The 12,309-nt window shown below is 35.8% G+C and overlaps 1 protein-coding gene across 1 annotated transcript in view; it reads left to right on the top strand.

Annotated features, from left to right (window-relative positions):
• Nucleotides 1–7,644, top strand: part of ITGA1 (integrin subunit alpha 1) — a 71,146-nt gene extending 63,502 nt beyond the window's left edge. Inside the window, exons 25-30 of the mRNA XM_086479778.1 lie at nucleotides 1,263–1,376; nucleotides 3,019–3,123; nucleotides 4,161–4,265; nucleotides 5,100–5,192; nucleotides 6,723–6,839; nucleotides 7,600–7,644. Coding sequence (XP_086335904.1) covers nucleotides 1,263–1,376; nucleotides 3,019–3,123; nucleotides 4,161–4,265; nucleotides 5,100–5,192; nucleotides 6,723–6,839; nucleotides 7,600–7,644 — 579 coding nt within the window. The remainder of the gene's footprint in view (nucleotides 1–1,262; nucleotides 1,377–3,018; nucleotides 3,124–4,160; nucleotides 4,266–5,099; nucleotides 5,193–6,722; nucleotides 6,840–7,599) is intronic.
• Nucleotides 7,645–12,309: the final 4,665 nt, after the last annotated feature.

Raw genomic sequence — 12,309 nt, 5'->3', positions numbered from 1 at the left:
GTAACACCTCTTTTTTTCTTGCTTGCTTCACAATAAGATGATTCAGAGGTTCTCAGATTGGTCCATCTCTTCTGTGGAGTAGTTCTGGTGGGGTTTAGAGCTGCTATACTCAGCAGGGGAAAGAGAGTATACCCTGGTAAATGAGAATTAGACCTACATTCATTGTGGTTTGGAACAGATGTTTCCAAAATTCAGTCAGCTTTGAAAAAGGCAAATGCTATGCTCCAAGAATGTTATCTTCCTAGTGGAATGAATACTGCAAACTAAAATCACTTGGAAGAGATATTTAATGGAGTAGAAACCTAGCCTCAAGTTTCAGTAGGACTAAATTTAGTTATCTTGAGAGCATCCTTGTTTCCCAGTGTCAAATTCAAAGTTGAACAAGGGGCTCATTTAAAAAGGATAAAAGTCTCTGAATCGACCTCTGTCTGTAAAAAATGGGCCACAGGAAAGTTGTCACTCTCACTAAATAGCCAAGGCAAAGGGTTTTTTTATCCACCTACTGTGTTTTACTCAGCTGCTATTTTTAGTCTAAAAGTTCAAATCCAGTAATCACAAAGCTTTTGTGGATGTTTAAGACATTATTAATCTCATTTCAAAACCTTTGCTTTCTCAATGTAACAGCTGATGGACTGCTGTAAAAGTGCATAGCATTTATGAGCTCGTAATGAAAACTCATCTCTGCAAGCAGCTTATCACAAATAAGCAGTCAGAAGAAAAATGTTAAACAGGTTCTTCAGTATTTATTAAGCTCATCTGCTTCAGAGACAGGATCACCAATTCCCCTATCAGTAATTCTCCCTAGGCATTTTCTCCATCCTGAGCCACAGCAGTCCTGTTCAGAAGGAGCAGCAGCTTACAGATATGTCCTGTGATCTTCTCAGGGAAATCAGGGGAGAGGCTTTATTAAAAATCTAAATGAAATTACCTTACATAGAAGTCCCACATGGGAAGAGGATTCAGTAAGCAAGATAACAAGAAGAAATTTATGTCAAAATGTCCCCTTTCATCCTGTTCGTTTGATTTCCTTCAATAGAGCATTGTATTGCCAAAGACCACAGAAGAATATGTCTGCTAATTCACAACAGACTCTTCTTTGGGAAGAAGTAAGAGTTCATCATACCGCTTTTTGCACAACTGGCTGTGGAAAAGTAAAAAAACACAGAAGAAAATAAAAACACAGGAAAGGAAAACACTCATAGTCAAACACCAACAAAATAAGGAAAGTACTAATCAAAATATTTCTCTTTTTTTTTTTTTAGATTGAAAAAGGTGAACACTTTCCAATGCCAAACCTCACACTGCAGATCTTATTTCCCAATGTAACAGCAGCCAAGAACACTCTTCTCTACCTTACTGCATTGTCACATTCCCAAGTAAGCTAGGAATTTGTATTTTTATGATTAATTTAAATTTGAAAATTTTGTTGGAAGGAACAGCAAAATGCAAACATTTGGGGCTATCCCCTGCTTCAAGGCAGGTACTGCTTTTAGTCTAAAAGACGAGATATATGTTTCAAGCGTATGTGCAGATGTGCATGAAAAGACAGAGAGATAAATTTTCTCAAAAGGAAACAAGCAAATTTAAGATGGTGTTGAACAATAAATGGTCTATAACAAGTTTAATTTGATATATTGCCAAGTGATGAGAGGTCCAGCATGAGATAAGAGTGACAGGAGTTTCTAAGTTTTGCCTGCTGAGCCTCGGATTATCTCCATTGTCAGCAGTCCTTGTTGCAAATGCTGTAGTCCTGCTGTGTACAGCTAGAGCTTAATCTCCTGTTCAGTCCTTTCTGTTACTGAAATTAGCCTTCCTGCATGTCTGCTCTCTCTCTCTCTGGCTTCTTCCTTCTCTGAGGCACTGAGACATCTTGAAGGGGATGGTAGGTCGTGTCTTTCAAATGCTCTTCACTGCAGCCCTCATTTGAGTTTTCACATTTCACTCCACCAGAGCAGCTGATGGTCAGAATTCCAGCAAATCCCATGATTCCAAATCTGTAAATATTAAAACAAGCTATATCAATAACTGGATGGCTGGAGAACCCAAATATCACTAAGTGGTGACCAAACCCTCTTTTTTTTCTTTTTTAAAATATTTCGCTCAGACAAACACACATATGCACCCCTCTCCAAATATTTCACTTAGTTTTGAGGTGTTACACCACTGAAAAACAAACCAAATGGTCTAAATGAAAGTTCAAGGTTCACTTTAAAACAATGACTACAAACAATAATTCAAAAACCCCAAAATACTTCATGTTTGGAATACAAAGAAATTGTGTCTGTTCTTAAATTCCTTCCCCTGTTTATTTTCATTCCTAGGCAGTCATCACATTTGACCCAAGTTTGCACATAAACTTGTCAAATCTGTGCTTTTTCTATGTGTGTAATTTACCTACCACTACCTACACACTGGTGAAAGTAGCGTGCCAAAGTGCACTGCAGGGGATTTGCAATCCTCTACATGCTAGAAACCTGAAAGTGAATGAACCTGACTGAAAAAACAAATTCCTCTGTGCTAAAGACACCACGGAATTTCCCAGCTGCCTTTGAAGAAGCCATGGAGGTCTATCAATGCTCCAGCACCCACTCACCCTCCCTGGGCGCTGCAGTAGAGGCTCCTGAATCTTGCACCTAAACTGCCTGTCTGCTTGCTAAAGCAGAACCTCTGTGGATTCCCGTGCAAAAGCTATTTAGCTCTTTTAATAGCAAACTTTTCTCTAGTGGTCACCTTGCAGGAAGCTCTCTTTACTTCTACAGATGTTTAAGTAGCTGGATAGAGTTTAGGTTAAATTATCTCATAAACAGCTCATTTGTTGTTTGAATAATGGTACTCAATACCTACACCATCTGAATTTCCTATTCTGCACTCTTGCAATATGCAATTTTATTGCATTTAGTGATAAATATTATTAATGTTATTAAATATTAAACATTATTAATGTTGGCTTGTTTCCAGAGCACTTTTTTGTAATAGATTGCATATTCAGATGAATAATATTTGTATTTCTGCTAACAGAATGCCATCTGCCAAACTAGTTACCCTGTAGATCCCTTAAAGATCAGCACTGGGAAACCATTTGTGTTGCCAAAAATAAAAGAACCTACAAAGGATACAATTATGGTAAGCCTACATATAGTATATATAGTAATCCCAGATATTAAACCAGATTTGGGAGCTCAGTACTTCTGCAATAAATATATAAAGGCTTCTCTCAAACTGTGTCCTATGGAAATTCCCTTTGGCTTAATAGCCTTATGTAGACTAGCTGTACTTTTTTATTTGGCTACAAAACTGTATGTGCAACTGAATTTGGGGTGTTGGGTTTTTTTTAAATTTAGCAAATATATAAATAACAGTAACACATTTGACATCTAAGTACATTTTCACCTTTTATATTCCCATTGTAATTAATAAATAGTAACATTTTTAAAGCTTCTTATCTCCCTTGCAACTTTTTTAAACATCCAATTGAAAATACTTTCAAATGCTAGCACTCTGATCTGACAGATTTTCTGTGCAACTGGTAGAAACGTAGTTGATGACCCTATTTGGAAAGGATTAGTCTCTCACATTTAGATGGAAGGCTTGCAAAGTAATTTTGCTGCAGTAGTTATGCTGGCATGTCAAGGGGAAAACTGTCATATTACCTCCTCAGCGGAGAGGTATGAACTGAGTTTCTGGTGCAAATGAAACTATGCCATGAGAAGAGTATTTTGCCATGTTTGTCCTAGTCCTTCACAGAGGTGATAAATATGTAGGCTAAGCAAATGTTTCCAAAGTGTTGAACATAGTTCTGCTGCCCTCAATTTGAAAGGATCAAGAAACACTGCAGAGAAACCATAGTTGTGTTGGCAGAAAAACACTTGCCTCCTTTAGAAACTCTGCTGATGCTTTTCATTGCGTACCTACAGTAGCAGAGCTTCCTCAAGGCTAAGTGAGCTTGTGAAAACTGAGTCTATTTTACTACAGCATGAATATCTCAACTCATTTTATGTACTGCAGCGTCATTTTTACATAAAAAGCCCCAGTAGTTAATATCAGTTTAGTACTGCTGTCATAGCACGTCTATGGTCTGATATATAGTAGTTTACTTGTTTTTTATTTTAGTAATGTGAAAAGTCTCTTCCTATTAATTCATGCTTGTGACTTTCAAATAGGACTGTGATACATACAGCTGTGCATCTATTAATTGTGCTCTGGTCCCATCTGACATATATCAAGTGAATGTTTCCTTAAGAGTATGGAAACCTACCATCATAAAAGTAAGTAAATCTCATTTGTATTCAGAATACTCCTGGGTTTGAGAAACTTAAGCCAATGTTTCTAATGTCTATTAAAATTATACCTTTCATTTTCTTAAGTCTCCTCCGTCCGCTAGTATTTGAAATCGTTTCTCTCACTATTTTAAAATTTCCTCAAAACTAAGTTACATCCATTTTACTATCCTTAAAGTAAATACTTATAACTTAACAGGAATTTCAAAACGTAGTAGGAGGATGCCGCTTACTTATTCTGTATTGATGGTCTCTTTTTTAATAGCTACTTCTGCATCCACAAATTCTAATTCAGCAGATCTAAGGAGGGGTACATAGAAGCATATAATTTTTGAACACATTTTAATCTGGAAAGAATTCTCTGGTCCAGAAAGGACTTTTTGATCAAAAAGAGCACAGGAGAGAGAATCCACCTCAGAGCACACCTCAGTATTGTCTGATAGTTACAACAATGACCAGGCTGTGATCTGTTTTTCTCAGTCGATAAATTTCTGATACTGAGTTCCTGTTTTCTGCCTTTTTTTTTCTCTGGAAAATAACAGGAAAGGAGCGGAGATATAGAATTTTAGAAAGCCCAAATCTGTCCCTGTGGCCAAAGTAGTATTCCAAGATTAATCGGCATTTCTTTGAAATCTCTGCTCTCTACTTTTTCAAAGCCGTATTGCTATCTTGTAAGCAATGATGTGTGTGCTGAAGGTGACACACGTGAGCGGCTTCACTGACTTCCACATTTTTCAGCATCTCCCAAATCTTTAGCATTAAGTTTTACTTTCTACTTCAAAGTACCTTGTTACAAACCATAGCCATTTCTCTATCTTCCAGGCCAGTATTCACAGCTTAACCCTTGTTGTGAAAGCATTACTTAGGAGTGAGAACTCATCACTGATTTTGAGAAATGACCATCAAAAACTGGAGGTGAGAACATGATAATTCATGGATTTACTTTTCATAAGATTTACTGTGCTACTGAATCATTCATTTTCATCTGTTACTAGTGAACTGATTGTTACCTGTTGCAATGTATTATCCTACTGCTAATAAAAGTAAGTGATTTCATATTACTGTAGAAGTGTCAGAATTAGTCAGATGATGATACCAAAATCCCATTACCCACCAGTGTACTGGATGAGAAGAAGTACTCTCTGAAGTATTTCTGCTTGCTGCAGTATAAATTCTTCCTGCACCTATGTAAATTAAAAGCATACTTAAAAGTCTTTTAAGGGATCAATAGTAGCTTAAGAATTGTCCTGGGTCATTTAGAAGTGATCTTACTTTGTACTTTGTATTTTCTTTATTATTTCTTTCTTTATTATTTCCTTATTATAATTTCTTTCACTTCATTACCCAGGATATATATTTGAAACAGGATCTTCTATTTTTCAGAGGTTTCCTGTCATTTTCTTAGATAAGATAGTATATAACATTATAGCAGTGATGTTCAGGTATAAAGAGAAATGTCTTTAGTTTTGTTAGAGTTGTTAATTATTCCTTAATACTTTTTATTCCAAGACGTTTATACTGGTTAATGCATTGCTGTCCTGTGATAACTTGTACATGTAGGAGCTTATTTACCGTGACATACATTTTTAAGCAAAAGTTTCATTATGTGTTATTACTGTTAATATCCCCAAAATTTAGAGCAAACTAATATTCAGTGTGAATTACATCTTGTGCAAAATATTTTTGGAAATACAAACATCACAGGTCAACTATTAGCTGGTATTGCATTCATGCATTTATTTTAAGTGATAGATCAAAATTCAACCCAGGAGTGAAAACATAGCAGAAAAGCTTGCAGATAATGAGAACTGCCTCTACAAACCGAGGAATTTCAGAATTAACTTTTTTTAATACATAATTTCAAGTTGAATGTTTAGTGCTCTTCAATGCTTTTTTGAACTATAAAGTTGTGTCTCTAATAAATTCTTAAGATAGAATAATCCAAACTCCTATATGGTCACATTTATTTAAATGTGAATATTCCTTATTTCAGTTTAGTTGACACCAGATATGCCTGGTTTAAAGTCAAATTAGTATCTACACAGCCTTTTACACTTACTTCCTTTAATTGGTTTAGAAGCTTGTTAATCACTGCCACCTTTTAGGGAGGCAGGCATTGAGTGTTGAAGAATGCACTAAAGAAGATCCCTAACGTACACTTCAACTACTCATGGTTTTGGTCCTGTATCCTTTATATCAATGACTGCTGACCTATAGCAGGGCCTACCCTCATGACATTAATACACTTAGAAAGTGTAAGAAGTTTACATGTAAATATAGGTTTTCATGTTGGAGATTATTTCCTCAATTCCTGCCTACAAATTCCTATCCTTCGCATTTAAGCGGTACCCCAGAAAATCACTACATACTGATAAAATTCGTGCTGCTCTGCTGATAACTAGGAAGGACAGGTTATTTATTGCTTACATTCTGAACCTTCTGCAGACCATGATTAAGATTTCCAAAGAACTCCCACCGGGTACAGTCCCCTTATGGGTTATACTCCTAAGTATCTTCGCTGGACTCTTGATTCTTGCACTGCTTATATTTGCTTTGTGGAAGGTAAGCTGCAAGTTCTTGTCCTCATGAAAGTAAACAACTATGCTTAAATTCTCTGCCATGTCCTCCTCATAACTAGAACCTGACAGGTACTAATATTATCTAATAAGTAGAGGGAAATCTTGCAGAAATGACAAAATAACTAATAACACCACATTTTTCTGGTGTGTAACATGCAGTGCTGACTAATTGAAACCTGTATTGCCAATATGTTATGAAAAGAAAAAGATATTTTAGTATGAATAAGGGTTCATTAAGCGGGTTTTTTTTATGAGCTTTGGCAATGGCCTTTGACAACCAGGTTTTCTCTGTGCAAGAGATGCTAGGCCTGTGGTGTAAGTATTGCCACAAGTGGGCACTCTTCTCCAAGCTAAATATTTAGTTCATACTTGTGTTAGGTTACAGTTTATAAATTTCAATATGCATAATCTCTTCAAAATTTTGACAAGTATAAAATAAAGTATTATTTATTCAATTGAGTACCAAATATTATTGAACGTTTTAACCTTTGACATTATGTGAGTGTAACAATGATACAGCAATCTTGCCCTATATTAACTGTACTACTTTTCTCTGCTTTCATGACATGTCTTTTTAGTTTTTCTGTTACACAAAAAACAATGTTGTACTTCAGCAATAAAATATTAAATGACTTTTTACTGTACTGAAAGTATTAAAACACTGCTGAGGGCCAGCATACGAATGCTACCAATATGGGTTGTACGCTTTGGAAAGTTCTTAGTCATCTTTTTGTTTTCTGCAGGCTGGATTTTTCAAAAGACCACTAAAGAAGAAAATGGAGAAATGAAGAAAAAAAAAAAAGCAATTTTTGCTCAGGTCTGCCTCAAAAATATTACTGTAGAATTATAAACTTAGATGCAATGGTCACAAAGTTTTCTAAACTCTGGTGCATTAACAAAACAAGAAGCAGAACAAGAAGCAAATCAAGTCACACCTGTGAAGGAAGTATAAAGAGCCTTATGGCATTTTGTCACACTCAAGGACATACTTTCAAATGTTACTTATTTTTGGAGAGTCACTGAATTCAAAGATTCTAACATTTTTTAATATGGAAAATGCATAATCATATTTTTATATACCTATGTATGTGGAATCATTTTTCATTCCAAATTATACAACAAGTCAGCTTGTGTGTAGCAATCCTAGTCTTTTTTATCACTTTACGAGTTTCAAGCTTTCCTCCTTATGTCAGTTCTGTGAAAACAAACTATCAGTTCCCAAAGCAGAACATGCAAACTTTAAAAAATGCACCAAATAATATACGGTAACTAGTGTAATGCAATTCAGAAGATAGAAGCACCTGCAGAATTTTGGGTGAAAATTGCTGAAATACCTTGGACTTCTCTTTCCTCTCATTTTAGTGTGTCCAGCTGAACCCAGGATACTCCAAGAAAGAGGTTTTTATGGTCAAACGGATCATAAAGGATTGATCCATTAAATTACATAACTGTTTGAACTTGAAACAGATTTTTGGCAGGCCTAAAAATGTATGCACAAAACATTCAAGCCCATCTGATTGCACACTGTACTCAGATAAGCAGGGCAGAATTGTATCTGCCAATTGTAATGTCCATATTTATGCAGAAAATCTTTAGAGGTACCCTGAAAGTTTGACTCTTGTTGTATATCTTGGAGTAGCCAGGAGGGTGCTTCATAAACTGTCACTGTAAATTTATTGTGTAGCTATTTAATCCAATGAGTTTAAAGTGTATAAAATAATAATTAACAAAAGAGCACAGATAGGAAATTCAGCACTGGCAAGCTTCTTCTAGTATTATTAAATCACACCTCATCTTTATTACTTATGAGTTTAAGAAGTGATGAATAATTTGCATACTAAATAAGCACTTAACGAATGATGTTTATTTTGTGTCAAAGATTAAAAGTTTATATGAGAATACACTGAAATGTAGATAGCAAAAGGTCGCTTTAAGAATTTTTTTCTTTCTATTTAGACTTCTCAGTTTCCTCCTTTCTTTCATGCACTTGCCTTCCTTCCACAAGGATCTCTCTCACCCGGGCTCTTGGGCTGTGCCTTGTCCTTGAGAGCTTCCTGTATTACTTGCAGCCACACAAAATTAACGGAAGAAAATGGAGGTGTGCTGACAAAGTGCGATGTTGCCTCAGCATGAGACAACTTGGTATTGATTGCAAATAGATAAGAAAATTTAGAGGAGACTTACTGAGTTCTATAAGACTTATTTATTTGCAGAAAAGCTTTGCTTTGCCGAGGAAGCCAGGAAAATTTGCACATCCTCTTGATACAAATGTGACTGAAATGAAAAAAAAAATCATTGCAGTATTCCAAAAGGTTTTAACTTAGCACTGACTTTATGGTAATAGCTTAAAAAGCAGTAATATATTTTATAAAGATTTTTTTTTTCTTCAAGAGACCACAGATTGGGTTGAACATGCTGGCAAGTACAACTCTGAAAGTGTGCCAGAAGGTTCTTTATTGTTTGAAAGATGCTGTCACTCTTAAGTCCCTTCTATTTAGTTCCTAAAATAGAGAGAGTAGTTATTGGGAAAGGTTGAGACATACGTGAATGCAGCAAGTAGGATTAAGTTTGAAAGTGATTGCAATTTCTCCTTGTGTCTGTGGGAAACGTGGTTATTCCATAACTCTGCTGAAGGTAGCAGCATGACTCAGAGGAGAGGACAAAGCCCTCTGTGGGAACGCCATGGGTGGCTATGCTTTGTGGAGCCTGGGAGAGCCACTGAGTGGGCAGACTTGCTTGCTGTGCTCTTCTGCATGCCTGAAAGTTCACCCTATCTGAAAGGGCACAAGGTGAGTTGAGCTTGTTCTGAGTACAGAAGGAATACTTGAATGGAAGCAAAAAAAATTATGTAGAGTAGTTGTGGATAGAATCCCTGCTTTATTCATCCTGTGAGTTAAATAGTCCTTGAAGGAAGGCAAAAATCCATTTCTTGAACAGTGAATATAAACTAATATTTGCAGAGGTGTTTTCAGTCCCATGTCAGATGCAGATTTTATTTTAAGAAAACATATTGTTTTGCCAATTTGTTTGAAAGACTTAAATTCACCATAGCATCTGAATGCCTCAGAACTGTAAATGTTTTTTCCTTATAGTGCCTCTGTGAAGGCATAACAGTGCTGTTACCCTATTATGGTTTTGTAAAGGAACAGAATTGTGAAAGACTTGTGACTCACCTATGCACACATAGAAAGTCTGTGGCAGCAGAGGAAATACTTATATTTGTTATTATTCAGCCAGTTTGTTAACCATGAGGTCGTTTTTCCTGGCTTCATAAAATTACTCAGAAGTTGTTCAAGCCACAACTCATTTCTATACAGCATACTTTTATTTTGTTTAAGTGTTTCACTTTTTAGTTATGATAAGCTGTTAACCAGAGCTTTTTACTTTTCTGATGACATTTCATGTTTTATTTTAAACCATCAGCCTAACTGAAAAAATATAAGTCATTAGAACAGTCTGTTTCCCTAGATAAAGACTATGCAAAAGTACGTATTTTATCAATGCAGTTTGTTTGAGATCAATGTTCCATTCTTTTTAGACTTTGCACTGTAAAAACAATAATAAGCTTCATATAACCATGCTGCTTTCCTCTTTCTCATGATGCTTTCTCCCTTTTCACATTTGTCCTATTATCATCTTTTCAGTTATAATAAATATTTAAAATATAAGTATCTAAAGGGGATATCACATTATTCTTACAGAGGCTAAATTAGTAAAATCACTATTTTTGTCTGTAAGAGCCTTTCCACACAGCACTGTGAAAGCTGTATTTTACCTCTTTTCACTATATACAACAGAAAAGCCTACTGAAAGTAATATTGCAAACGTCAGGAACATCTCACTGAAGTTTGGCAGGCACAACAAATATCAGAGCAGCATGTAATCTGTTTTCTTCCTACAAAAAGACATATTAGGGTTGTAATGTGACTCTAATAACCAACAAGCTAAACATTTTTTTCATTCAAATAAAAGCCTGTAAAAATAATAATAATAAAAAAATTGGTATATAACCAGAGCTTAAGCAACAGAGGGAGTCTGGCCCAGCTCAGTTCCTAACTGCAGCACTGAAGTAGCTGATCTTAGAGGGAATGGACAAGCTACATTTCTGCAGCACAGAACTTCTCTGGAAAGGAGCAAGAGCTTTAAACCATCACTCCTGCTTCAGTTTGAGGTTCTAGAGGTTATTGAGCCCGTATGTAGTTTTAGAAGACTTAGAAAACAGCATCTACATTAGAGCAATCTCTCTGGGCTACTGCTTATGTTCCCGTGCTTGTCTGGTGTCACTCTAGGTCTGTATTATGAGCCCTTGCTACAGATACAACCCGCGTATCATGACCCCTTACCTGAGCCCTACAGTATATATCCTGTGCTGAGTCATTTTGAGCATGTTGTTCCTCTTCTGCAGAGCTTGAGTCAGGGGAATCCACCTTCAACTGGAGCCAAGGGTTTTCATCTCACTTAGCACCAAGAGGCTGGAGTTAGGGTCATACTCATCTAATGAATTCCACATAGTCCAATTGTTTTAATTTCTTGAATTAACTGTTGTATAGATGATGATCCCATTCAAAAATAGAAGCAGAGCAAGAGAATCCGAATGTATGGTTGTTCAATTATACCACTTAACAGGAATAAGAGGTAATTTGCATCATTTTTAAGAAAATTGCATTCTGCACAGCATTTTATTTTTTCTGTAAAATTATTTTATGTGTTTTATTGAATAAAAAAATATTTAAAGAGTCTAGCGAGCCTCCTTTGTAGTTTGTTTGCTTTTCATTCATATAAGAATAATACAAAAGCATCTAAGTACCTAAAAACAAATCCATCTGCCTGTCAATAGAAAGCTATTGTAGAAATAAGTGTTCTTGCACTGCATAACATCAAGGAAAGCCTGAAGGCAGCCAAGCTGTCAGAAATACATTGTCATTAATTGTGTGGGTTCTGTACTTACAGCCACACTTGAAAGCTTTTCAGAGGACTGTACGACTTCCTGACACAGATTTGTTTTCATGACATTACATAGATAAAAGTTGAAGACACATTGATTCAGCTAACCATTCTTCCTACCCAGTAATTTCTCTGTACAACTTATTCCTGTGACCCACATAGTCTGTTGTCGTGCAATCCTGTGAATGATTCACATCAATTTCCTTAAAGCCTAGTAAACGTTTATATCAAAACTTCTTAGATAACAAAGACTACACCTTTTATATCACAGTTAACTTTTAGAAAACATTACAAACCATGTAATTACTTAACTATTATCTCACCAGAAATTACTTTGATGGTGAATCACAATTGTCTAATAGCAACATCCTGTCTAGTCATAGGGGAGTGCTTAGAAAATGTCCCACTTTGTATACATGTGATCAATAGAGTTTGCTGGGCATATTCCATGGGAATATTTCTAAGAAAATCAGGAAAAAAAAAACCAAAACACACAACAAAAGAGGCCA

Source organism: Leptosomus discolor, chromosome Z, assembly GCF_034619465.1.
Source record: "Leptosomus discolor isolate bLepDis1 chromosome Z, bLepDis1.hap2, whole genome shotgun sequence".
Classification (NCBI taxonomy): Eukaryota; Metazoa; Chordata; class Aves; order Leptosomiformes; family Leptosomidae; genus Leptosomus; species Leptosomus discolor.
The sequence above is the reverse complement of the archived record's forward strand: the minus strand, read 5'-3'. Positions and strand labels throughout refer to the sequence as shown.